Raw genomic sequence first — 27368 nt, 5'->3', positions numbered from 1 at the left:
GATACAGCTATAATAGGCAGCTGAACGAATAGGGAAGAAAGTGAAGTTGTAGAATACATGGTGTGAATTGGTTACAGATGAACTTTGACATAGAGACTAAAACTAAAACGGACATGAACGGAGACAATGAAGCTTTCTCCTGCAGTATAAGCATGTAATTAATTACAAACAATTAAAGGCAATAAACATGTAATGAAACCAGGCTGCTAGTATGCATTGGAGGTGCTAGTACTCTTGTCCACTCGTAGTTCTGTCACCTACGGTGATACTCATTCTGGACCTGAGGTCAACACTGTCCAATCACTTCCATCGCAGGTTCTTCATCTCCAAAGAGAACTGATATTATATTACTGAGCTATATTGTATGCTCAAAAAAAGAGGAAATTATATTATTTCATACTAATACAACTGCTCAGAGAAAGAGATTTTTATTTAACAAGTAATAATAAAGAAATTAAATAAAGGTAAATGTCAAAATTATTGACACACCTAAAGATTCTTATAAGAGTAGTCAAAAGTTTAGTATTTGGTCCCACATTCTTAGCACGCAATGACTACACCAAGCTTGTGACTCTACAAACTTGTTGGATGCATTTGTTGTTATTATATTGGTTGTGTTACTTTTGCTATAAATAAGAATAGAATATGTGTCTAAACACTTCTACATTAATGTGGATGCTACCATGGTTATTATCCTGAATGATGAGTGAATAAAGATGAGTGAGAACGTTACAGAGGGTCAAAGATCATACCCCTAAGACATGCTAACTTTCCCTGTTATTACTAACGGTGAGAGTTTAGCATGTCGTGGGGGTACTCATCATTATTCAGGATTATCCGTAACCATGGTAGCATCCACATTAATGTAGAAGTGTTTAGAAACATACTATATTCTTATTTATCGTAAAAGTGACTCCAAAATAACACAATACATTATTTACCATTCATTTCCAATGGGCACAAAATAAGAATATCAGTTTTTTTATTATTTATTTTATAGACATTGCTGCTCATCTTTATCAATAATTTCCTGTAGATAGCTTTGTCTCAATCCTCTGGTTCTAGTCTTACCATGTTGCTTGTTCTCCTGAACCAGTGAGATGTCGTCATAATCTGGGTCCTTCTCGTCAATCTTCCTCTTGATGCCTGACATGTCTTGTCTTGTAGATGGAGACAACAGAAAAGTGTCAATTGAAACTCTTGTTGATTAATCTGTGCAATTTAGAAACCATGTCTCGGCTGCTTGCTCTAAGAATACGAATGTAGATACACAAAAGTATGTGGACACCTGCTCGTCGAACATCTCATTCCAAAATCATGGGCATTAATATGGAGTTGGTCCCCTCCCTTTGCTGCTACAACAGCCTCCACTCTTCTGGGAAGGCTTTCCACTAGATGCTGGAACACTGCTGCTGGGACTTCCATTCAGCCACAAGAGCATTAGTGAGGTCGGGCACTGATGTTGGGCGATGAGGCCTGGCTCACAGTTGCCGTTCTAATTCATCCCAAAGGTGTTCGATGGGGTTGAGGTTAGGGCTCTGTGCAGGTCAGTCAAGTTCTTCCACACCGATCTTGACAAACTATTTCTGTATGGACCTTGCTTTGTGCACGGGAACATTGTCATGCTGAAACAGGAAAGGGCCTTCCCCAAACTGTTGCCACAAAGTTGGAAGCACAGAATAGCCTAGAATGTCATTGCATGCTGTAGCGTTAAGATTTCCCTTCACTGGAACTAAGGGGCCTAACACGAACCATGAAAAACATTACCAGACCATTATTCCTGTTCCACCAAACTTTACCGTTGGCACTATGCATTCGGGCAGGTAGCGTTCTCCTTGCATCCACCAAACCCAGATTCATCCGTCGGACTGCCAGATGGTGACGCTTGAGTCATCACTCCAGAGAACGCGTTTCCACTTCTCCAGAGTACAATAGCGGGAAGCTTTACACCATTCCAGCCGAAGCTTGGCATTGCACCTGGTGATCTAAGGCTTGTGTGCAGCTGCTCGTTTTTAAAAACTCAGTAGTGAGTGTTGCAACAGACAATTTTTACACGCTACGCGCTCCAGCACTTAGCGGTCCCGTTCTGTAAGCTTGTGTGGCCTTCCACTTCATGGCTGAACCGTGGTTACTGCTAGATGTTTCCACTTTACAACAACACTTACAGTTGACCAGGGCAGCTCTAGCAGGGCAGAAATTTGACGAACTGACTTGTTGGAAATGTTGCATTCTATGACAGTCACTGAGCTCTTCAGTAAGGCCATTCTACTACCAATGTTTGTCTGTGGAGATTGCATGGCTGTGTGGTCGATTTTATACACCTGTCAGTAATGGGTGAGGCTGAAATAGCCAAATCCACTCATTTGAAGGGGTGTCCACATGCTTTTAGTGTATATATATTTGCATTTACACGCCCTTTGTTTTTACACTGCTGCTACTCACTGTTTATGATCTATGCTTAGTCACTTTACCCCTACCTACATGTACAAATGACCTGGACAAACCTGTAACCCAGCACATTGACTTGGTACCAGTACCCCCTGTATAGAGCCTCATTGTTGTTATTTTATTGTGTTACTTTTTTATTTCTGTCATACTTTAGTAAAAGTAAAGATACCTTAATAGAAAATTATTCAAGTAAAAGTGAAAGTCCCCCAGTAAAATACTACTTGAGTGAAAGTCTAAAAGTATTTGGTTTTAAATATACTTAAGTATCAAAAGTAAATGGAATTGCTAAAATATACTTAAGTATCATAAGTAAAAGTATAGATCATTTCAAAGTCCTTATATTAATCAGCAAACAGACGGCATAACAAAAAAAAATAGTTATTTAATTACGGATAGCCAGTAGCACACTTCAACACTCAGACATAATTTACAAATGAAACGTGTGTTTAGTGAGTCTGCCAGATTAGAGGCAGTATGGATGACCAGGCATGTTCTCTTGATAAATGGGTGAATTCGACCATTTTCCAGTCCTGCTAAGCATTCAAAATGTAACGAGTACTTTTGGGTGTCAGGGAAAATGAATGGAGTAAAAAGTACAGAATTTTATTTAGGAATGTAGTGAAATAAAAGTTGTCAAAAATATAAATAGTAAAGATACCCCAAAAAACGACTTAAATCGTACTTTAAAGTATTTTCTACTTAAATACTTTACACCACTGCACTGGATATTTGTGCAATTTATAAACAATGTCCCTGTACTAGCTAGTGTAGCATGTTACCTAGCAAACAAAATCACAACATAGCTAGCTACCAAAATAACAACATAGCTAGCAGAATCACAACATAGCTAGCTAGTTTACCAGAATAAAAACATAGCTAGCTAGCTACCAGAATAACAACATAGCTAGCTAGCTACCAGAATAACAACATAGCTAGCTACCAACCAGAATAACAACATAGCTAGCTACCAGAATAACAACATAGCAAGCTACCAGAATAACAACGAAGCTAGCTACCAGAATAACAACATAGCTAGCTACCAGAATAACAACATAGCTAGCTACCAGAATAACAACATAGCTAGCTACCAGAATAACAACATAGCTAACTAGCTACCAGAATAACAACATAGCTAACTAGCTACCAGAATAACAACATAGCTAACTAGCTACCAGAATAACAACATAGCTAACTAGCTACCAGAATAACAACATAGCTAGCTAGCTACCAGAATAACAACGAAGCTAGCTACCAGAATAACAACATAGCTAGCTACCAGAATAACAACGTAGCTAGCTACCAGAATAACAACGTAGCTAGCTACCAGAATCACAACATAGCTAGCTAGCTACCAGAAAAACAACATAGCTAGCTACCAACCAGAATAACAACATAGCTAGCTACCAGAATAACAACATAGCTAGCTACCAGAATAACAACATAGCTAGCTACCAGAATAACAACATAGCGAGCTACCAGAATAACAACATAGTGAGCTACCAGAATAACAACGAAGCTAGCTACCAGAATAACAACATAGCTAGCTACCAGAGTAACAACATAGCTAGCTACCAACCAGAATAACAACATAGCTAGCTACCAACCAGAATAACAACGTAGCCAGCTAGCTACCAGAATAACAACATAGCTAGCTAGCTACCAGAATAACAACACAGCTAGCTACCAGAATAACAACATAGCTAGCTACCAACCAGAATAACAACGTAGCTAGCTAGCTACCAGAATAACAACATAGCTAGCTAGCTACCAGAATAACAACATAGCTAGCTAGCTACCAGAATAACAACGTAGCTAGCTACCAGAATAACAACATAGCTAGCTACCAACCATAATAACAACGTAGCTAGCTAGCTACCAGAATAACAACGTAGCTGCTACCAGAATAACAACGTAGCTAGCTAGCTACCAGAATAACAACGTAGCTAGCTAGCTACCAGAATAACAACGTAGCTGCTACCAGAATAACAACGTAGCTGCTACCAGAATAACAACGTAGCTAGCTACCAACCAGAATAACAAAATAGCTAGCTACCAGAATAACAACATAGCTAGCTACCAACCATAATAACAACGTAGCTAGCTAGCTACCAGAATAACAACGTAGCTAGCTAGCTACCAGGATGACAACATAGCTAGCTAGCTACCAGAATAACAACATAGCTAGCATAATAACAATGTAGCTAGCTACCCCGTGTTCGATAATTAACCCTACCTCACGATCGTACAGGAGAACGTTGCTAGCTTGCTGAACGTGTGAAGTGATTGTGTTTGCAAAAAAGCATTTGGCCTGCTTATGTGGCCTGATAATTAATTATGCGCGGTGCATTGAATGGACGTTTTCATTTAAAGCTAACTGGGCTAGCTGACGTTTCGGCGTGTATGTAGCTAGAATCTCGAACTAGCTCGCCACTTGGTAAACGCCTACACAGATGGGCCTTGCAATTCCTGCGACAAACCAGATGAGGGCGCTATAAAAACAGAATCTTAATTCAAATTGCACAGTATTCGGGTTGAAAAATTCCTGGAACTTTCAATGAATTCAGTTTATCCAGAAATCCTGGTTGGAGGTTCCGGATTTCCAACTGATTCCCTCTTGATACCAGGAACCCTCCAACCGAGGGAATTTATTGAACGTTCCTCGAATTCTGCAACACAGAGGGGTAGGCTGTCATTGTAAATAAGAATGTGTTCTTAACTGGCTTTCCCAGTTAAATAAAAATACAATTAAAAATACAGTAACCTGCCCAACACTGTGTCTCAGTATCAGTATAATAATATTTGCTTCATGCTGACGAAATGGGTCAATAAATATTAACCTCATGGACGTAAAATGTAGCTGATGTCATAACAAAGTTTTAAAAACACATAACACAATCAATTATGTTATTGAAACATCTTTACTCATCATTGGCCCTTTGCTTTTCTGTCAAATTTTCAGTGTCAGAGTTACACACTTCAAATAGTTTGTGTACCACTATACAGTAGTCAAGGTGTTCTATTTCGAAGAACATAGCCTGCTTTATTTATCAGTTTATCAAATAGTGGCTTGTGCCACATTTGTTTGGCATAGTAACCATAACAATATTTGAATGTCCTGAAATGACATGATGTACGCCAGAGAGAGAGAGTATACATGTATAGATAAGGAAGTCTCTGGTTCATGACAGTGTGTGTGTGGTAGAGATGAGATGTGAGAAGAATCACAAGCTGGTGCCAAATATCTTCTTTCTATGCTGGATTTATTGGATCACAGTCATTCATTTGAAAGACAGCATTGCTGATTTGAAATTGAACCTGATAAACCTCTGAGCCACTGTTTCATTCTCTGTTATTAAATCCACGTGGGTTTGTTGCCATACAACCAGAGGAGAATATCTGAGGTTTTCATTCGAGGTATGTGAAGTATGAGCAACGGTGTTATACCAACCTTTAATAATAACCAAATGGCATTTTGTCAAACAGATAACATTCAGTCCTGCCAATACCTCTTAACTGATATGATACTGTTACAGTTAGTTGAAGGTTGTATACACAGAGTATGATAGGTCTATGTTTATGGTACGGCAACTGCTCCGCATCCGACCACAAGACGCTACAGAGGGTAGTGCGTATGACCCAGTACCTCACTGGAGCCAAACTCCCTGCCATCCAGGACCTCTAAACCAGGCGGTGTCAGAGGAAGGCCCTAAAATTGTCAAAGACTCCAGACACCCAAGTCATAGACTGTTCTCTCTGCTACTGCACACAAGCAGTACCGAAGCACCAGGTCTGGAACCAATAGGACCCTGAACAGCTTCCAAGCAATAAGGCTGCTAAATGGTTAGTTAAATATTTAACCAAATATCTACCTGGACTATCTGAATTGACCCCTTTTGCACAATTTTTGGGGACTCGTCACATACGCTGCTGCTACTGTTTATTATCTATTCTGTTGCCTAGTCACTTTTTTCCTAGTTATATGTACATACAGTTGAAGTCTGAAGTTTACATATACCTTAGCCAAGTACATTTAGGTTTTTCACAATTCCTGACATTAATCCTAGTAACATTTCTCTGTTTTGGGTCAGTTAGGATCACCACTTTTTTTAAGAATGTGAATTGTCAGAATAATAGTAGAAAGAATTATTTATTTCAGCTTCTATTTCTTTTATCACATTCCCAGTGGGTCAGAAGTTTACATACACTCAATTAGTATTTGTTAGCATTGCCTTTCAATTGTTTGACTTGGGTCAAACATTTCTGGTAGCCTTCCACAATCTTCCCGCAATAAGTTGGATGAATTTTGGCCCATTCCTCCTGACAGAACTGGTGTAACTGAGTCAGGTCTCTAGGACTCCTTGCTCGCACACGCTTTTTCAGTTCTGCCAACAAATATTCTATAGGTTTGAGGTCAGGGCGTTGTGATGGCTACTCCAATACCTTGACTTTGTTGTCCTTAAGCCATTTTGCCACAACTTTGGAAGTATGCTTGGGGTCATTGTCCATTTGGAAGACCCATTTGCGACCAAGCTTTAATTTCCTGACTGAGGTCTTGAGATGTTGCTTCAATATATCCACATCATTTCCCCTCCTCATGATGCCATCTATTTTATGAAACCCCCATGCTTCACGGTTGGGATGGTGTTCTTTGGCTTGCAATCCTTCCCCTTTTTCCTCCAAACATAACAATGGTCATTATGGCCAAATAGTTATATTATTGTTTCATCAGACCAGAGGACATTTCTCCAAAAATTACAATCTTTGTCCCCATGTGCAGTTGCAAACGGTCGTCTGGCTTTTTTATGGCGTTTTTGGAGCAGTGGCTTCTTCCTTGCTGAGCGGCCTTTCAGGTTATGTCGATATAGGACTCGTTTTACTGTAGATATAGATACTTTTGCACCTGTTTCCTCCATCATCTTCACAAGGTCCTTTGCAGTTGTTCTGGGATTGATTTACACTTTTCGCACCAAAGTACTTTCATCTCCAGGAGACAGAACACGTCTTCTTCCTGAGCTGTATGACGGCTGCGTGGTCCCATGGGGTTTATACTTGTGTACTATTGTTTGTACAGATGAACATGGTACCTTCAAGCGTTTGGAAATTGCTCCCAAGGATGAACCAGACTTGTGGAGGTCTACAATTTTTTTCTGAGGTCTTGGCTGATTTCTTCTGATTTACCCATGTCAAGCAAAGAGGCACTGAGTTTGAAGGTAGGCCTTGAAATACATCCACAGGTACACATCCAATTGACAGCTCCAATCAGAAGCCATGACATCATTTTATGGAATTTTCTAAGCTGTTTAAAGGCAGCTGTTTAAACTTAGTATATGTAAACTTCTGACCCACTGGAATTGTGATACAGTGAATTATAAGTGAAATAATCTGTTTACAATTGTTTGAAAAATGACTTGTGTCATGGACAAAGTAGATGTACTATAGTTTGTTAACAAGAAATGTGTGGAGTGGTTGAAAAACGAGTTTTAATGACTCCAACCTAAGGGTATGTAAACTTCTGACTTCAACTGTATCTACCTCAATGACTGTTACCTAGTGTATATAATTATCTTTACTCATCGTGTATTTATTAATTAATAGGTTTTTTACTTTTCTGTTATTTCTCTATTTTCTTTCTCTCTGCATTGTTGGGAAGAGCCTGTAAGAAAACATATAAACACCATAGGCACAGATCTAGGATGAGATTACCCCCATCCTATCCTAGGGGTGTATTGCGGTGAGGGCTAGGGTGGATCAGAGCCAGATGGCTCTGGGGTGGATGGGACTCAAAACTGACCTTAGATCAGTGGCTAGGGACAACTTCATCCTATCCATGAATTCCATCATCACACTAGCATGGATGCCAGTCTGTCTCTGCTCTCTTGCCAACTGCTGATTGAATTGCCAAGCCAAACATTGTTTGACATGACAATCAGCGGAATGATAGCTAAACAGACTGGTACCAAGGCTATCACACCACCTGTTGTAGTCAATCTCCAGTGTCTGCCAGCACAACAGATGCTTTCCCCTGGGTTTATCAACATATGCATTTGCATGTGTAGCCTACACTCTTAGACAAAACGGTGCTATCTAGAACCTAAAACGGTTCATTGGCTGTCTCCTTAAGATAACCCTTTGAAGAATCATTTTTGGTTCGAGGTAAAACACTTCTGGTTCCAGTTAGAACCCTTTGGGATTCCATTTAGAACTGTTTCCACAGATTGTTCTACATGGAAGCCAAAAGGGTTCTACCTGGAACTAAAAAGGGTTCTACCTGGGACCAAAAAGGGTTCTCTTATGGGGACAGCTGGGGAACCTTTTGGAGCCCCTTTCTGAGAGTGTACAGCTATACATGTGTAGCCTATGTGACAATGCCAAGAACAAAGCAGATACCCATGAACAAAGCCTCAGTCTAAAGCCACAATAAAACACTTTTCCAAAGTAGTGGAATTATTCTCTGGAATCTTGAACGAGTCATCATTTGATTAAAGTGCGACAAGTCATTTCCATTTAACGTCTCCCCAGGTAACATTCCTTTGACGATTGCCGGGCAATTGACACCGGCAATACTGTAATAACCACCCTGTACCGTGTGTAATAGTAGTGTCTATTCCTTTGGAATCTCCTCTCCGTTCCAGGCTATAGGTTTAGTGGGGTGGTAGACAGGCAGACAGACACATATCTTTACATTCTTCCAATCACTGGGATTATAAGACGAGTGTATGTCTTGTTTTATCTAATACAGTGGCACTATATCATGGTATTGCTGCCATTCATGTTTTAAGCTATGGTATTTTAAATATTGTATTGCAATATATCATAGAACTGTACACCAAGTTCATTATAAAGAATAACTTTATTGATGCTTCATTTACACAAGTGAGCAATTACAGTCTGATATACTGTAGCTCAGACAGTCCAAGTTACTTTTCAGCGACAAACAGAAGAACAAAAGATTCAAACAACACATCATACATACTTTAATTCAATATTGGCTTATTCCATTATGGTATAAAGGACTGCATTCTCCAGACAGTACTGCCCCCTTCAAAACAACGTCACCTTAGGGATTTGATCTGAGCCTAAGGCCTAACGCTGCATTCACATCCATCAATCACTTCTCCCCTGTCCAGGCCTTGCCCACTGAGAGTCATCCAAAATAGAGTAGAGACCATTTGCATGGGACAGATTGTCATAAACAAGCATCACACACAATCCTAACCCTTATCCCAGCACTCACCGCAATAACAGCTATAGAAAGAGTAAGAATATGATCAGAAAACCTCTGCACTGCTAACAATGAAAAACATAAATCATGGTGATACATAAGACACGAGGACAATGTTGTTTTGTCCTGTTATGGTAAATACTCAATGAAGTCACAGACGCACTCACACACTCTTTCTCTCGCCTGCCAGCCTCCTCTGGTTGTGTGCCACTGAGTTAAAACCCTGAGCTAGGAATTCTGGGAGAGAATGAGGTTACACTTGAGGGGTTCTGAAGAATTCCAACATTCCTCTAATCCAATATTGCTTCCGGTGGTTTACCACTGTGAATTTCACACAAAAATCAAATCAGCCATCCACATGAATGTCTGGAATGTAGATTAAGCCAACAAGCATGTCATTTCACTTTGATTAACAGATCCAGATATATCCTAATATTATTCTATTGCATCTTACACTTATTTTGTTTAAATTTAGATAACATTTTATTTAGTAAAATCATAATTGAGTAACAAAACCCGTCCCTTACCCATTACCCAATAACGGCGCGCATCCCCCCTCCCCCATTCTCTCTCCCTGTGTTGATCTTCATCTCACATGTTATAGTTGTGCTATTTGTGAGGAATCAGAGAAAGAGCAGCACAGACCAGTAGGAGTTGCTGACTGGCTCCATTCACTTTACTCACATACGTCACATGAAAGCAAAGAACATTTACTGATACAGTAAACAAAGAAAATCTAAAATCATATTTACATTGTGATATTTTCAATTTCACTCTACATATAATGGTGAAAGTGCACAATTGGGGCTCTCGGATACAAAAAGACACAATCAACAAAAACAGATACATTTAAATCAAAATGGAGTAAATAAAAAGACCCAATTCACAGCAATACATCTATTCTAATGACACCAAAAGTCAAATGAGACTTTTACTGACCAGAATCAACACAAAGACATTTCTGCCGTCACACCTGCCAATCCATCATATCCTGTGTGAGGTAATACACTGGTGTCAGTGTATTAAATGAGCAGACGGCACACACCTGGAGGTCACCATGGTTACCCCGAGCTACACTTGTGTACATGAGCTGTACATTACATGAGTATACAGGTGAGAGGTGACACCGTCTGCGTAGGGCACAGAGTTCTATAGAATTTGCAAACATGAAGCAAGGCCACTGGGTAAGCGGCACAATAGCAAACAGTCTATTATGACACAACGCGGTTTACATATGGTAAAAGTCACATGATATACTGTACCAGTCATTCAGAACAGTCTTCATATACAAAGACATCTGAAATGGACTAAATCACCCACACACCCAACATCCAGATCAACTATCCAAACACATGGAGCAACAAGCACACAGGTAAAGCTACACCAGTACAAATATCCTATGGTAAAAAAAGACTAAATATAATTTAATAATTTCCAAAATAAAAAAAATGAATGTGTGTGTGTTTATTTGTGTGTATATAGGTACACTACCGTTTAAATGTTTGTGGTCACTTAGGTCTTTGTTTTCCATGAAAACATACATGAAATGAGATATGGATTTTTCTTTGCAACTCTGCCTAGAAGGCAAGCATCCTGGAGTCACCTCTTCACTGTTGATGTTGAGACTGGTATTTTGCAGGTACTATTTAATGATGCTGCCAGTTTAGGACTTGTGAAGTGTCTGTTTCTCAAACTAGACACTCTACTGTACTTGTCCTATTGCTCAGTTGTGCACCGGGGCCTCCCACTCCTCTTTCTATTCTGGTTAGAGCCAGTTTGTGTTGTTCTGTGAAGGAAGTAGTACACAGCGTTGTACGAGATCTTCAGTTTCTTGGCAATTTCTCAAATGGAATAGCCTTAATTTCTCAGAACAAGAATAGACTGACGAGTTTTAGAAGAAAGTTTTGTTTCTGGCCATTTTGAGCCTGTAATCGAACCCACAAATGCTGATGCTCCAGATACTCAACTAGTTTAAAGAAGGCCAGTTTTATTGCTTCTTTAATCAGAACGACTGTTTTCAGCTGTGCTAACATAATTGCAAAAGGGTTTTCTAATGATCAACTAGCCTTTTTAAATTATAAACTTGGATGAGCTAACACAACGTGCCATTGGAACAAAGGAGTGATGGTTGCTGATAATGGACCTCTGTACGCCTATGTAGATATTCCATTAAAAAGCTGCCGTTTCCTGCAACAAAAGTCATTTACAACATTAACAATGTCTAGACTGTATTTCTGATCAATTTGATGTTATTTTAATGGACATTTCAAAGTGAGCCCAAACCTTTAAACGATAGTGTATGTGTGGACCAAAGATTAAAGGGAGGGCGACCGGGAAAGATGATAAAAATGTAAGAGGTAGGATATGAGGAGAAAAGAGATGATACGGAAACAGGAAGTAGAGGGAAGCTCTGACAGGAAATAGAAATAGGAGAGAGCAGATTCATAGTTCAGACCACAGCAGGAGGAGAGGAGAGAGGAGCAGAGACAACAGCAAAGGTTCTGGCTGCGTCCCAATGCTCTCCTTTCCTTGCCTCCTTTCAATCATGTAATTTGACAATGGAAGTAAGACATTTCATACTATTTGGACATGGCCTCTGTTTTTCCAATCAGCTATTAAAATATATACAGTACCAGTCAAAAGTTTGGGCACACCTACTCATTTCAGGGTTTTACTTAATTTGTACTATTGTCTACACTGTAGAATAATAATGAAGACATCAAAACTATGAAATAACACATATGGAATCATGTAGTAACCAAAAAAGTGTTACAGAAATCAAAATATATTTTTGGGGCCTTTTAGCAAATAGGGCTATATTTTGTATACCGCCCCTACCTTGTCACAACACAACTGATTGTCTCAAATGCATTAAGAAGGATAAAATTCTACAAATTAACACACCTGTTAATTGAAATGCATTCCAGGTGACTACTTCATGATGTTGGTTAAGAGAATGCCAAGAGTGTACAAAGCTGTCATCAAGGCAAAGGGTGGCTACTTTGAAGAATCTAAAGTATATTTTGATTTGTTTAACACTTTTTTTTGGTTACTACATGATTCCATATGTGTTATTTCATAGTTTTGATGTCTTCACTAGTATTCTACAATGTAGAAAATAGTAAAAAATAAAGAACAACTCTTGAATGAGCAGGTGTGTCCAAACTGTTGACTGGAACTGTATAATTATACAGAACAATCACTGCTTAACTGCAAATCAAATTGAAGTCATGAAACTCAGTTTGACCACATTCTTAACCTCTAGCTTCCATCCTTACCCTCTGGGCTTCCAGGTAAAAGGACTCCCATACATTCCATGATGCATGTACTGTTACAAGTTTCCATGATACTATCAAGTGATTTTAAGGCCATTTTAAGACAGTTGGAATACAGCCAATGGAGTGATGAGTATAACTTTTTGCCTTTTAAAACCCTTCCTGTACCACCCCCAGGTCAATCAGAGCCAGGTTCCAATGCATTTCTCTCAAGTCTGAATCAGTGCTTTGTTCTTGATTACTATCACTATTCCCTGTCAGCACCTGACAACATACATCATCTCGAAAAAGCAACACTTTGTTTACAATCAAAGACCAGAATCTCTGGTTCTTAGGAAGAGCAGCTGAGGAGCTGCTACTGGCCCAGGAATGCCCACAGCCTACACAGACGGTCTGTGATTTGGTTCTCCAGAAAACAACAACAGACAGAGATGGATCTGCAGTAGCATAGCAGGAATTCCATGATACCAACCACAGAGAGAGTTGCTACATAGGCCAATGAGTGAATACTTTAATCAGAAACTGGGGCTGTAGGTGGTCTGAATTTCTAAACAAGTTGCTTCTTGAGATGAATAAAGAATGTGTGTGTGTGAGTGGGGTGATTATGCGTGCATGTCTGTTTGCAGCATTTTTAAAGAGAGTGTGTCTCAATACATATTTTTTTCAGGATATCTGAAAGCGTGATTATGCATACGCCTGTGTGTTTCTGTGTGTGTGTGGGGTCAGGGCCGGTGGAGGAACTTCTCGTTGTAACGGTGGATGGTGACACAGCCGTGGTAGGAGATGGGGCGAGGCATGGCGGCCACCCCGGTGATGATGCCTGTTGCCGGGTCGTAACACAGGATGGTGTCTGAGGCCTCGCCGTTCTCACCCCGCCCACCCAGGATGAAGATCTTCCACATTACACAGCTCTCCTGGAGACATGCCAGAGACAGAGAGAGAAAGAGAGAGAGAGACCAAGACAGAGAGACACAGAGAGACCAAGGCAGAGAAAGAGAGAGAGAGACAGAGAGACACAGAGAGACAGAGAGAGAGAGAGAGAGAGAGAGAGAGAGAGAGTCTCCTGGAGAGAGAGAGAGAAAGAGAGAAAGAGAAAAGAGAGAAGAAAGAGAGACAGAGAGTGAGAGAGAGAGAGAGAGAGAGAGAGAGAGAGAGAAAGAGAGAGAGAGAGAGAAAGAGAGAGAAAGAGAAGAAAGAGAGAAAGAGAGAGAAAGAGAGAGAAGAGAAAGAGAGAGAGAGAGAGAGAGAGAGAAAGAGAGAGAGAGAGAGAGAGAGAAAGAGAGAGAGAAAGAGAGAAAGAGAAAGAGAGAGAGAGAGAAAGAGAGAAAAGAGAGAGAAAGAGAGAGAGAGAGAAAGAGAGAGAAATAGAGAAAGAAAGAGAAAGAGAGAGAGAGAAAGAGAGAGAAAGAGAGAGAGAGGGGAAATGTTCCTCACTGTTGCCTCCTTTTTTTGGGGTGAAATTAAAACTCTCCAGTTATAATGTAATGTGAACACTGTATTTGTTTTCATAAACTATTGTTACCTCATAGCAGCTCTGAAGTTGAAATGAAAGTCTCCCAGTACCATAGCTGATGTCATCATTACCTGTTTGCTGAAGGTGTGCACCACGTGCATCCAGTAGTCCTCTGCAGGGTCGTAGCAGAAAATGGACTTGGTGAGACCTCCTGACACATAGATCAGGTTGTTCAGGGAGACTGCCGTGATGCAGCGCTTCGCGATGGGGATGCTTGCCCTTAGTGCCCAGGTGTCTGCCTCTGGGTCGTAGCACTGGACCTAGAGAGATCACGTGGATTCATGATTGATTCATTATGTTAGGTTCCAAAACTGTGGTTTGAAAGGTATAGCTGTGCAAGGATACATGGACTCAGAACATAACACATGAAAACATTATGCAGTACAACAATTTATTTCCTACTTGGATCTTGGTAAAACACTTAGAAACATTCATAAATATTGGACAGACAGATTGTACAAGTCAGATATATGGAATTGGACATGTTAACACACATACATCTCAGTTTAATCAATAATAATAATATTTCAGTTGACCTATTTTCTTATCCTTTCAGTGGTGGAAAGTATTACGGCAAGATATGCAAAACACTATGAGGGCTCCTGGCCAAACCATCCCCCCTCCCTCCCCTTATTTCTCTTCCTGCCTGTTTTCTCTCACTTTAACGGTCATAAACAGAGCAGGTGCTTTAAATACTTTTTACAGCTGGCCCATCTGGCGTAAATGGCTCAGTTCTGCCTGGCTCAGTTCTGCCTGGCCCATCTAGCGGAAATGGCTCAGTTCTGCCTGGCTCAGTTCTGCCTGGCCCATCTAGCGGAAATGGCTCAGTTCTGCCTGACCCATCTAGCGGAAATGGCTCAGTTCTGCCTGGCTCAGTTCTGCCTGGCCCATCTAGCGGAAATGGCTCAGTTCTGCCTGGCCCATCTAGCGGAAATGGCTCAGTTCTGCCTGGCCCATCAGGCGGAAATGGCTCTGTTCTGCCTGGCTCAGTTCTGCCTGGCCCATCTAGCGGAAATGGCTCAGTTCTGCCTGGCTCAGTTCTGCCTGGCCCATCTAGCGGAAATGGCTCAGTTCTGACTGGCTCAGTTCTGCCAGAGCAAGATTCATGACAATAAATATCAACCTGCGATACAAAGGTGCGGCTAGGACAAGAGACAAATTAAACTATAGGAAATGTGACAATTTTCTAGGACAGGAGACAAAGGGGATTAGATAATGGTGACACGTTTTCTAGGAAAGGATACAAATGAGACTATAGGAAAGGTGACACATTTCAAGGAAAAGAGACAAAGGGGACTAGGAAAGGAAATTGAACTTTTAAAATACTATTAGAACAGAGCCCAAGTGTGATATCTGTCCTACCCGAGACAGAGCCATGCAGCCTTCGTCTGTGTCTGTGTTCATTTATCAGACATCACCACTGGTTCCAAGAGGAGGAGAGAGAAAACCGACTGCCGCACGGACACCCAGGAGATATCACTGTCCTGGACCTGTGTCCATATCAGAGGAGGAGTGCTGATCTATGATCAGGTCCCCCTGTGTTACTCATTATAATCAGAAAGGGAAAACTGATCCTAGATCAGTACTCCTAGTCTAAGACACTGTGTAAAAAACTAAACTTTGGTCATTTAGCAGACACTCTTATCCAGAGCGACTTACAGTAGAGAGTGCAGACATGTTCATACTTTATTTCCCTTCTCCGTACTGGTTCCCTGAGGGAACCGAACCAAGCACCTTACTCCAACTGAGCCACACAGAACATATCTCTGAGGGACTGTACATCATTGATGCCATAGGGGTGCCGCTTCGATAGGGGGTATCAGAAGGGAGATAAAAAAACAACATCCTGTATGTCAGGAAAGCCCTGTCTGTTCTGTGTACATTTGATATACATTAAAAGCTGTCTCCATAGGAGAACCCTTTCCGGTTCCATGTAGACCCAAGTGTTCAACCTGGAACCAAAAAGGTATAGGGAGGTGTTGTGATTTTATCTAGTCCTCTGTCTTCCAGCTATAGGGATTCACTGTACACTACTTGAACTGGATAAACAGCCACCTTATTCAAACCAACCTTATTCAACCCATGTGTTGTAATATCAGTCAGAGGGTTATTAGAGACCCATGTGTTGTAATATCAGTCAGAGGGTTATTAGAGACCCATGTGTTGTAATATCAGTCAGAGGGTTATTCGAGACCCATGTGTTGTAATATCAGTCAGAGGGTTATTAGAGACCCATGTGTTGTAATATCAGTCAGAGGGTTATTAGAGACCCATGTGTTGTAATATCAGTCAGAGGGTTATTAGAGACCCATGTGTTGTAATATCAGTCAGAGGGTTATTAGAGACCCATGTGTTGTAATATCAGTCAGAGGGTTATTAGAGACCCATGTGTTGTAATATCAGTCAGAGGGTTATTAGAGACCCATGTGTTGTAATATCAGTCAGAGGGTTATTAGAGACCCATGTGTTGTAATATCAGTCAGAGGGTTATTCGAGACCCATGTGTTGTAATATCAGTCAGAGGGTTATTAGAGACCCATGTGTTGTAATATCAGTCAGAGGGTTATTAGAGACCCATGTGTTGTAATATCAGTCAGAGGGTTATTAGAGACCCATGTGTTGTAATATCAGTCAGAGGGTTATTAGAGACCCATGTGCTATAATATCAGTCAGAGGGTTATTAGAGACCAATGTGTTGTAATATGAGTCAGGAAGTTATTAAAGAGTGTTATTGAAGAGATGTATAGGATAGATGCAAATCTCACAAGTACATGATTCTATCTCACAATGTTTGAACATCTTGAAGAATGATCTGGCCTTAATGGCCATGTACTCTTATAATCTCCACCCGGCACAACCAGAAGAGGACTGGCCACCCCTGGTTCCTCTCTAGGTTTCTTCCTAAGTTCTTGCCTTTCTAGGGAGTTTTTCCTAGTTCCCGTGGTTCTACAACTACATTGCTTGCTGTTTGGGGTTTTAGGCAGGGTTTCTGTATAAGCCCTTTGACATCTGCTGATGGAATTTGATTGATTTGATTGCTACAATCAGATTCCATCTTTACTGTTATGAATGATGGACAGGAGTGTTGGGGTTGGGTGGTTGTTAATGTATGTATTCTGTATATATAACTGTGTTGAAGGACAGGGAATGGTAGTGGTGGTGGGGTTGAAGGACAGGGAATGGTAGTGGTGGTGGGGTTGAAGGACAGGGAATGGTAGTGGTGGTGGGGTTGAAGGACAGGGAATGGTAGTGGTGGTGGGGTTGAAGGACAGGGAATGGTGGTGGTGGGGTTGAAGGACAGGGAATGGTGGTGGTGGGGTTGAAGGACAGGGAATGGTGATGGTGGTGGGGTTGAAGGACAGGGAATGGTGGTGGTGGGGTTGAAGGACAGGGAATGGTGATGGTGGTGGGGTTGAAGGACAGGGAATGGTGGTGGTGGTGGGGTTGAAGGACAGGGAATGGTGGTGGTGGGGTTGAAGGACAGGGAAAAGTGGTGGGGTTAAAGGACAGGGAATGGTGATGGGTTGAAGGACAGGGAATGGTGATGTGGTGGGGTTGAAGGGCAGACAGGTGGTGGTGGGGTTGAAGGACAGGGAATGGTGGTGGTGGTGGGGTTGAAGGTCAGGGAATGGTGGTGGTGGGGTTGAAGGACAGGGAATGGTGGTGGTGGGGTTGAAGGCCAGGGAAAGGTGGTGGGGTTAAAGGACAGGGAATGGTGATGGGGTTGAAGGACAGGGAATGGTGATGGTGGTGGGGTTGAAGGGCAGGGGATGGTGGTGGTGGTGGGGTTGAAGGACAGGGAATGGTGGTGGTGGTGGGGTTGAAGGACAGGGAATGGTGGTGGTGGTGGGGTTGAAGGACAGGGAATGGTGGTGGTGGTGGGGTTGAAGGACAGGGAATGGTGGTGGTGGTGGGGTTGAAGGACAGGGAATGGTGGTGGGGTTAAAGGACAGGGAATGGTGGTGGGGTTGAAAGACAGGGAATGGTGGTGGTGGTGGGTTTGAAGGACAGGGAATGGTGGTGGGGTTACAGGACAGGGAATGGTGGTGGGGTTGAAGGACAGGGAATGGTGGTGGTGGTGGTGGTGGGTTTGAAGGACAGGGAATGGTGGTGGGGTTGAAGGACAGGGAATGGTGGTGGGGTTGAAGGACAGGGAATGGTGGTGGTGGTGGGGTTGAAGGACAGGGAATGGTGGTGGTGGGGTTGAAGGCCAGGGAAAGGTGGTGGGGTTAAAGGACAGGGAATGGTGATGGGGTTGAAGGACAGGGAATGGTGATGGTGGTGGGGTTGAAGGGCAGGGGATGGTGGTGGTGGTGGGGTTGAAGGACAGGGAATGGTGGTGGTGGTGGGGTTGAAAGACAGGGAAAGATGGTGGGGTTAAAGGACAGGGAATGGTGGTGGTGGTGGGGTTGAAAGACAGGGAAAGATGGTGGGGTTAAAGGACAGGGAATGGTGATGGGGTTGAAGGACAGGGAATGGTGATGGTGGTGGGGTTGAAGGGCAGGGGATGGTGGTGGTGGTGGGGTTGAAGGACAGGGAATGGTGGTGGTGGTGGGGTTGAAGGACAGGGAATGGTGTTGGTGGTGGGGTTGAAGGACAGGGAATGGTGGTGGTGGTGGGGTTGAAGGACAGGGAATGGTGGTGGTGGTGGTTGAAGGACAGGGAATGGTGGTGGGGTTAAAGGACAGGGAATGGTGGTGGGGTTGAAAGACAGGGAATGGTGGTGGTGGTGGGTTTGAAGGACAGGGAATGGTGGTGGGGTTACAGGACAGGGAATGGTGGTGGGGTTGAAGGACAGGGAATGGTGGTGGTGGTGGTGGTGGGTTTGAAGGACAGGGAATGGTGGTGGGGTTGAAGGACAGGGAATGGTGATGGTGGTGGGGTTGAAGGGCAGGGGATGGTGGTGGTGGTGGGGTTGAAGGACAGGGAATGGTGGTGGTGGTGGGGTTGAAGGACAGGGAATGGTGGTGGTGGTGGGGTTGAAGGACAGGGAATGGTGGTGGGGTTAAAGGACAGGGAATGGTGGTGGGGTTGAAAGACAGGGAATGGTGGTGGTGGTGGGTTTGAAGGACAGGGAATGGTGGTGGGGTTACAGGACAGGGAATGGTGGTGGGGTTGAAGGACAGGGAATGGTGGTGGTGGTGGTGGTGGGTTTGAAGGACAGGGAATGGTGGTGGGGTTGAAGGACAGGGAATGGTGGTGGGGTTGAAGGACAGGGAATGGTGGTGGTGGTGGGGTTGAAGGACAGGGAATGGTGGTGGTGGTGGGGTTGAAGGACAGGGAATGGTGGTGGTGGTGGGGTTGAAAGACACGGAATGGTGGTGGTGGTGGGGTTGAAAGACAGGGAAAGATGGTGGGGTTAAAGGACAGGGAATGGTGATGGGGTTGAAGGACAGGGAATGGTGATGGTGGTGGGGTTGAAGGGCAGGGGATGGTGGTGGTGGTGGGGTTGAAGGACAGGGAATGGTGGTGGTGGTGGGGTTGAAGGACAGGGAATGGTGGTGGTGGTGGGGTTGAAGGACAGGGAATGGTGGTGGTGGTGGGGTTGAAAGACACGGAATGGTGGTGGTGGTGGGGTTGAAGGACAGGGAATGGTGGTGGTGGTGGGGTTGAAGGACAGGGAATGGTGGTGGTGGTGGGGTTGAAGGACAGGGAATGGTGGTGGTGGGGTTGAAGGACAGGGAATGGTGGTGGTGGTGGGGTTGAAGGACAGGGAATGGTGGTGGTGGTGGGGTTGAAGGACAGGGAATGGTGGTGGTGGTGGTGGGGTTGAAGGACAGGGAATGGTGGTGGGGTTGAAGGACAGGGAATGGTGATGGTGGTGGGGTTGAAGGACAGGGAATGGTGGTGGTGGTGGGGTTGAAGGACAGGGAATGGTGGTGGTGGTGGGGTTGAAGGACAGGGAATGGTGGTGGTGGTGGGGTTGAAGGACAGGGAATGGTGGTGGGGTTAAAGGACAGGGAATGGTGGTGGGGTTGAAAGACAGGGAATGGTGGTGGTGGTGGGTTTGAAGGACAGGGAATGGTGGTGGGGTTACAGGACAGGGAATGGTGGTGGGGTTGAAGGACAGGGAATGGTGGTGGTGGTGGTGGTGGGTTTGAAGGACAGGGAATGGTGGTGGGGTTGAAGGACAGGGAATGGTTGTGGGGTTGAAGGACAGGGAATGGTGGTGGTGGTGGGGTTGAAGGACAGGGAATGGTGGTGGTGGTGGGGTTGAAGGACAGGGAATGGTGGTGGTGGTGGGGTTGAAAGACACGGAATGGTGGTGGTGGTGGGGTTGAAGGACAGGGAATGGTGGTGGTGGTGGGGTTGAAGAACAGGGAATGGTGGTGGTGGTGGGGTTGAAGGACAGGGAATGGTGGTGGTGGTGAGGTTGAAGGACAGGGAATGGTGGTGGTGGTGGGGTTGAAGGACAGGGAATGGTGGTGGGGTTGAAGGACAGGGAATGGTGGTGTTGAAGGACAGGGAATGATGGTGTTGGTGGGGTTGAAGGACAGGGAATGGTGGTGGGGTTGAAGGACAGGGAATGGTGGTGGTGGTGGTGGGGTTGAAGGACAGGGAATGGTGGTGGTGGGGTTGAAGAACAGGGGTGGTGGGTTTGGGGGATTGTTGATGTACAGTTGAAGTCTGAAGTCAGAAGTTTACATACATCGAAGCAAAATACATTTAAATCCAGTTTTTCACAATTCCTGACATTTAATCCTAGTAAATATTCTCTGATTTAGGTCAGTCAGGATCACCACTTTATTTTAAGAATAATAGTAGAGAGAATTATTTATTTCAGCTTGTACTTCTTTCATCACAATCCCAGTGGGTCGGAAGTTTACATACACTCAATTAGTATTTGGTAGCATTGCCTTTAAATTGTTTAACTTGGGTCAACCGTTTCGGTTAGCCTTCCACAAGCTTCCCACAATAAGTTGGGTGAATTTTGGCCCATTCCTCCTGACATTGTAACTGAGTCAGGTTTGTAGGCCTCCTTGCTCGCAAATGCTTGTTCAGTTCTGTCAACACATTTTCTATGGGATTGAGGTCAAGGCTTTGTGATGGCCACTCCAATACCTCGACTTTGTTGTCCTTAAGCCATTTTGCCACAACTTTGGAAGTATGCTTGGGGTCATTGTCCATTTGGAAGACCCATTTGCGACCAAGCTTTAACTTCCTGACTGATGTCTTGAGATGTTGCTTCAATATATTCACGTCCTTTTCCTTCCTCATTTTTATTTATTTTTATATTTCACCTTTATTTAACCAGGTAAGCTAGTTGAGAACAAGTTCTCATTTGCAACTGCGACCTGGCCAAGATAAAGCATAGCAATTCGACACATACAACAACACATAGTTACACATGGAATAAACTAAACATAATCAATAATACAGTAGAACAAAAGAAAACAAAAAGTCTATGTACAGTGAGTGAAAATGAGGTAAGATAAGGGAGTTAAGGCAGTAAATAGGCCATGGTGGTGAAGTAATTACAATATAGCAATTAAACACTGGAATGGTAGATGTGCAGAAGATGAATGTGCAAGTAGAGATGATGGGGTGCAAAGTAGCAAGATAAATAAATAAATACAGTATGGGGACGAGGTAGGTAAATAGATGGGCTGTTTACAGATGGGCTATCTGTGAGCTGCTCTGACAGCTGGTGCTTAAAGCTAGTGAGGGAGATATGAGTCTCCAACTTCAGAGATTTTTGCAGTTCGTTCCAGTCATTGGCAGCAGAGAACTGGAAGGAAAGACGACCAAAGGAGGAATTGGCTTTGGGGGTGACCAGTGAGATATACCAGTGAGATTTTCCTTCCTGGAGCGCGTGCTACGAGTGGGTGCTGCTATGGTGACCAGTGAGCTGAAATAAGGTGGGGCTTTACCTAGCAGAGACTTGTAGATAACCTGTAGCCAGTGGGTTTGGCGACGAGTATGAAGCGAGGGCCAACCAACAAGAGCGTACAGGATGCAATGGTGGGTGGTGTATGGGGCTTTGGTGACAAAACGGATGGCACTGTGACAGTTTGTTGAGTAGAGTGTTGGAGGCTATTTTATAGATAACATCACCAAAGTCGAGGATCGGCAGGATGGTCAGTTTTACGAGGGTATGTTTGGCAGCATGAGTGAAGGATGCTTTGTTGCGATATAGGAAGCCAATTCTAGATTTAATTTTGGATTGGAGATGCTTAATGTGAGTCTGGCAGGAGAGTTTACAGTCTAAGCAGACACCTAGGTATTTGTAGTTGTCCACGTATTCTAAGTCCGAGCCGTCCAGAGTAGTGATGCTGGATGGGCGAGCAGGTGCGGGCAGGGATCGGTTGAATAGCATGCATTTAGTTTTCCCTGCGTTTAAGAGCAGTTGGAGGCCACGGAAGGAGAGTTGTATGGCATTTAAGCTCGTCTGGAGGTTAGTTAACACAGTGTCCAAAGAGGGGCCAGAAGTATACAGAATGGTGTCATCTGCATAGAGGTGTACCAGAGAATCACCAGCAGCAAGAGCAACATCATTGAGGTATACAGAGAAGAGAGTCGGCCTGAGGATTGAACCCTGTGGCACTCCCATAGAGACTGTCAGAGGTCCGGACAACAGGCCCTCCGATTTGACACACTGAACTCTATCAGAGAAGTAGTTGGTGAACCAGGCGAGGCAATCATTTGAGAAACCAAGGCTGTCGAGTCTGCCAATAAGAGTGTGGTGATTGACAGAGTCAGAAGCCTTGGCCAGGTCGATGAATACGGCTGCACAGTAATGTCTCTTATCGATGGCGGTTATGATGCCGTTTTGGACCTTGAGCGTGGCTGAGATGCAGCCATGACCAGCTCTGAAACCAGATTGCATAGCGGAGAAGGTACGGTGGGATTCGAAATGGTCGGTAATCTGTTTGTTAACTTGGCTTTCGAAGACCTTAGAAAGACAGGGTAGGATAGATATAGGTCTGTAGCAGTTTGGGTCTAGAGTGCCCCCCCCCCCTTTGAAGAGGTGGATGACCGCGGCAGCTTTCCAATCTTTGGGAATCTCAGATGATACAAAAGAGAGGTTGAACAGGCTAGTAATAGGGGTTGCAACAATTTCAGCAGATAATTTTAGAAAGAGAGGGTCCAGATTGTCTAGCCCGGCTGATTTGTAGGGGTCCAGATTTTGCAGCTCTTTCAGAACATCAGCTATCTGGATTTGGGTAAAGGAGAAATGGTGGGGGCTTTGGCGGGTTGCTGTGGAGGGTGCCGGGCAGTTGACCGGGGTAGAGGTAGCCAGGTGGAAAGCATGGCCAGCCGTAGAGAAGTGCTTATTGAAATGATCAATTATAGTGGATTTATCGGTGGTGACAGTGTTTCATAGCCTCAGAGCAGTGGGCAGCTGAGAGGAGGTGCTCTTATTCTCCATGGACTTTACAGTGTCCCAGAACTTTTTTGAGTTAGTACAACAGGATGCAAATTTCTGTTTGGAAAAGCTAGCCTTAGCTTTCCTAACTCTCTGTGTATATTTGTTCCTAACTTCTTGCATATCACAGGGGCTATTCGATGCTAATGCAGAACGGCACCGTCAATGTCATTTCAGGATACCCCGGCCAGGTCAATTAGAAAGGCCTGCTCGCGGGAGCTTTTGGCAATGATGAGGGTTGGTTGTTTGGTCAAAGACCCATTACGGATGTAATCTATTTTGTAAAGATGCACCAGTCCCTCCTGCAGAAAAGCACACCCACAACATGATGCTGCCACCCCAGTGCTTCACGGTTGGGATCATGTTCTTCGGCTTGCAAGCCTCCCCTTTTTCCTCCAAACATAACAATGGTCATTATGGACAAATAGTTATATTTTTGTTTCATCAGACCAGAGGATATTTCTCAAAAAATTACCCATGTGCAGTTGCAAACCATAGTCTAGCTTTTTATGGCAGTTTTGGAACAGTGGCTTCTTCCTTGCTGAGCGGCCCTTTCAGGTTATGTCAATATAGGACTCGTTTTACTGTGGATAAAGATACTTTTGTACCTGTTTCTTCCAGCATCTTCAGAAGGTCCTTTGCTGTTGTTCTGGGATTGATTTACACTTTCGCACCAAAGTACGTTCATCTCTTAGGAGACAGAACGCATCTCCTTCCAGAGCGTTATGACGGCTGCATGGTCCCATGGTGTTTACACTTTTGTACTATTGTTTGTTCAGATGAACGTGGTACCTTCAGGCGATTGGAAATTGCTCCCAAGGATGAACCAGACTTGTGGAGCTCTACAACAAAAATTCTGAGGTCTTGGCTGATTTATTTTTGATTTTCCGATGATGTCAAGCAAAGAGGCACTGTGTTTGAAGGTAGGCCTTGAGATACATCCACAGGTACACCTCCAATTGACTCAAATTATGTCAATTAGCCTGTCAGAAGCTTCTAAAGTCATTACATCATTTTCTGGAAGCTGTTAAAATGCACAGTCAACTTAGTGTTTGTAAACTTCTGACCCACTGGAATTGTGATACAGTGAATTATGGAAAAAAACAAGTTTTAATGACTCCAACCGAAGTGTATGTAAACTTCCGACTTCAACTGTATATCAATGTGTGTGGTTCTACCCACCTTGCCAGTTATCCATGTGTGTGGTTCTACCCACCTTGCCAGTTACCAGTTATCCATGTGTGTGGTTCTACCCACCTTGCCAGTTACCACTTATCCATGTGTGTGGTTCTACCCACCTTGCCAGTTATCCATGTGTGTGGTTCTACCCACCTTGCCAGTTACCAGTTATCCATGTGTGTGGTTCTACCCACCTTGCCAATTACAAGTTATCCATGTGTGTGGTTCTACCCACCTTGCCAGTTATCCATGTGTATAGGTCTACCCACCTTGTCAGAGCAAGTGTTGTCGTCCGGCCCTCCGCCGATGACAAAGAGTTTCCCAGCACAGCTGGACACGGCCGGGGAACTGACTGCCTCCTTCATGGGAGCCACCTCTGTCCAGCGGTTAGAGAAGGAGTCATAGCACTCCACACTGCTCAGACGACTCTGACCGTCATACCCTCCCACTGCATAGACCTATACAGATATACAATTACAGTGGTAAGACAAGACAATACTGACTACCATTTACATCACAGACGGGCAACTCAAGTCCTCAGGGGCCGGAACGGTGTCACTCTTTGTCCCCATTCCTAACAAACACAGCTGATTAAACTAATTGCATTCTAAACTGAAGATTAGTGGATTATTGTATTAAAGTCAGTTGCGTTAGCTGGGGTTGGGACAAAAGTGTGACACCAATCAGGACCTGAGGACTAGAGTTGCCCATCCCTGATTTACATACACTATAATGTACATACACCTGTCTTAGGAACTCCCATGGCGAGGGTGTTTATCTGTGCACACACAATCCTGTTCAAATAGGCTTACTGTACTGACACATCCAACACACAGTGACACTGTCTGTGGCATAGAGACAGGTTTGTATACAGGAAGCCACCAGCCCATGTGTGTCAAAAAGCAGAGCATCTCTTTATTATGGACAGACCTCTACCCATCTTTATAAGCATTGAATCTAAATGTTTTGACCATGAAAGTGTTCAATCTAAGGTAACGGCAAGTAATTTAGCCTCTTCAACTTGTTCAACAGCCACACCATTCATTACCAGATTCAGCTGAGGTCTAGAACATAGGAAACTATGCTCTTAGTTTTAGAGATGTTTAGGACCAGTTTGTTACTGGCAACCCATTCCAAAACAGGCAGCAACTCTTTGTTAAGGGTTTGAGTGACATCATTAGCTGTGGTTGCTGATGTTTAATGCTAGTGGCCGGTCATTGATAAAAATAGAAAAGAGTAGAGGGCTTAGAGAGCTGCCCTGCGGTACACCGCACTTTACATGTTTGACATTAGAGAAGCTTCCATTTAAAGAAAACCCTTTTAAGTTCTATTAGATAGATAGCTCTGAATCCACAATATGGCAGAGGTTGATAACACATGTTTTTTCAACAACAGGTTATGGTTAATAATATCAAAGGCAGCACTGAAATCTAACAGTACAACTCCCACAATCGTCTTATTATCAATTTCTTTCAACCAATCATCAGTCATTTGTGTCAGTGCGGTACATGTTGAGTGCCCTTCTCTATAAGCATGCTGAAAGTCTGTTGTTCATTTGTTTGCAGAGAAATAGCATTGTATTTGGTCAAACACAATTTTTCCCAACAGTTTGCTAATAGCTGCCAGCAAGCTTATAGACACTCCTGGGTAGCAGAATTACTTTGGCTTCCCTCCAGGCTTGAGGACAAAGACTTCTCTCTCGGCTCAGATTAAAGACATAACAGATAGGAGTGGCTATAGAGTCAGCTACCATCCTCAATAGCTTTCTATCTAAGTTGTTAATGCCAGGAGGTTTGTCATTATTGATCAATAACAATTATTTTTCCACCTCTCCCACACTAACTTACAAAATTCTAACTTGCAATGCTTTTCTTTCATTATTTGTTTTATTATGCATGAATAAGATGACTCACTGTTCGTTGTTGGCATTTCCTGCCTACGTTTGGCCACTTTGCCAATTAAGTAATCATTAAAATAACTGGCAACATCAAATGGTTTTGTGATAAGCCATCTGATTCGATGAACAATGGAGTTGAATGTGTCTTTCTGCCCATCATTTCATTGAAAGAACTCCAATGTTTTTTCCCACCATTCTTTATATCATTGATCTTGGCTTCATAATACAGTTTCTACTTCTTTTTGTTGAGTTTAGTCACATCATTTCTCAATTTGCAGTAAGAGAGCCAATCAGATGTGCAGCCAGACATATTAGCCACTCCTTTTGCCCCATCTGTTTCAACCATACAGTTGTCCAATTCCTCATCAATCCATGGAGACTCATCAGTTCTAACAGTCAGTTTCTTAACAGGTGCATGTTTATCAATAATTGGGAGAAGCAATTTCATAAATTCATCAAGTGCAGCA

The 27368-nt window shown here is 43.3% G+C and overlaps 1 protein-coding gene across 1 annotated transcript in view; it reads right to left on the bottom strand.

Annotated features, from left to right (window-relative positions):
- Positions 1 to 9279: 9279 nt before the first annotated feature.
- LOC135510061 (kelch-like protein 24) overlaps positions 9280 to 27368 on the bottom strand; it is a 52224-nt gene continuing 34135 nt past the window's right edge. Inside the window, exons 6-8 of the mRNA XM_064930868.1 lie at positions 25274 to 25462; positions 14530 to 14718; positions 9280 to 13859 (exon numbers count right to left, since the gene is read on the bottom strand). Of these exons, the coding sequence (XP_064786940.1) occupies positions 13668 to 13859; positions 14530 to 14718; positions 25274 to 25462 (570 nt within the window). The 3' untranslated portion in view covers positions 9280 to 13667. The remainder of the gene's footprint in view (positions 13860 to 14529; positions 14719 to 25273; positions 25463 to 27368) is intronic.

This window comes from Oncorhynchus masou, chromosome 3 (genome assembly GCF_036934945.1).
Source record: "Oncorhynchus masou masou isolate Uvic2021 chromosome 3, UVic_Omas_1.1, whole genome shotgun sequence".
Taxonomy (NCBI): domain Eukaryota; kingdom Metazoa; phylum Chordata; class Actinopteri; order Salmoniformes; family Salmonidae; genus Oncorhynchus; species Oncorhynchus masou.
Note: the sequence above shows the minus strand (reverse complement) of the source record. Positions and strands in the feature narration are given on the sequence as shown.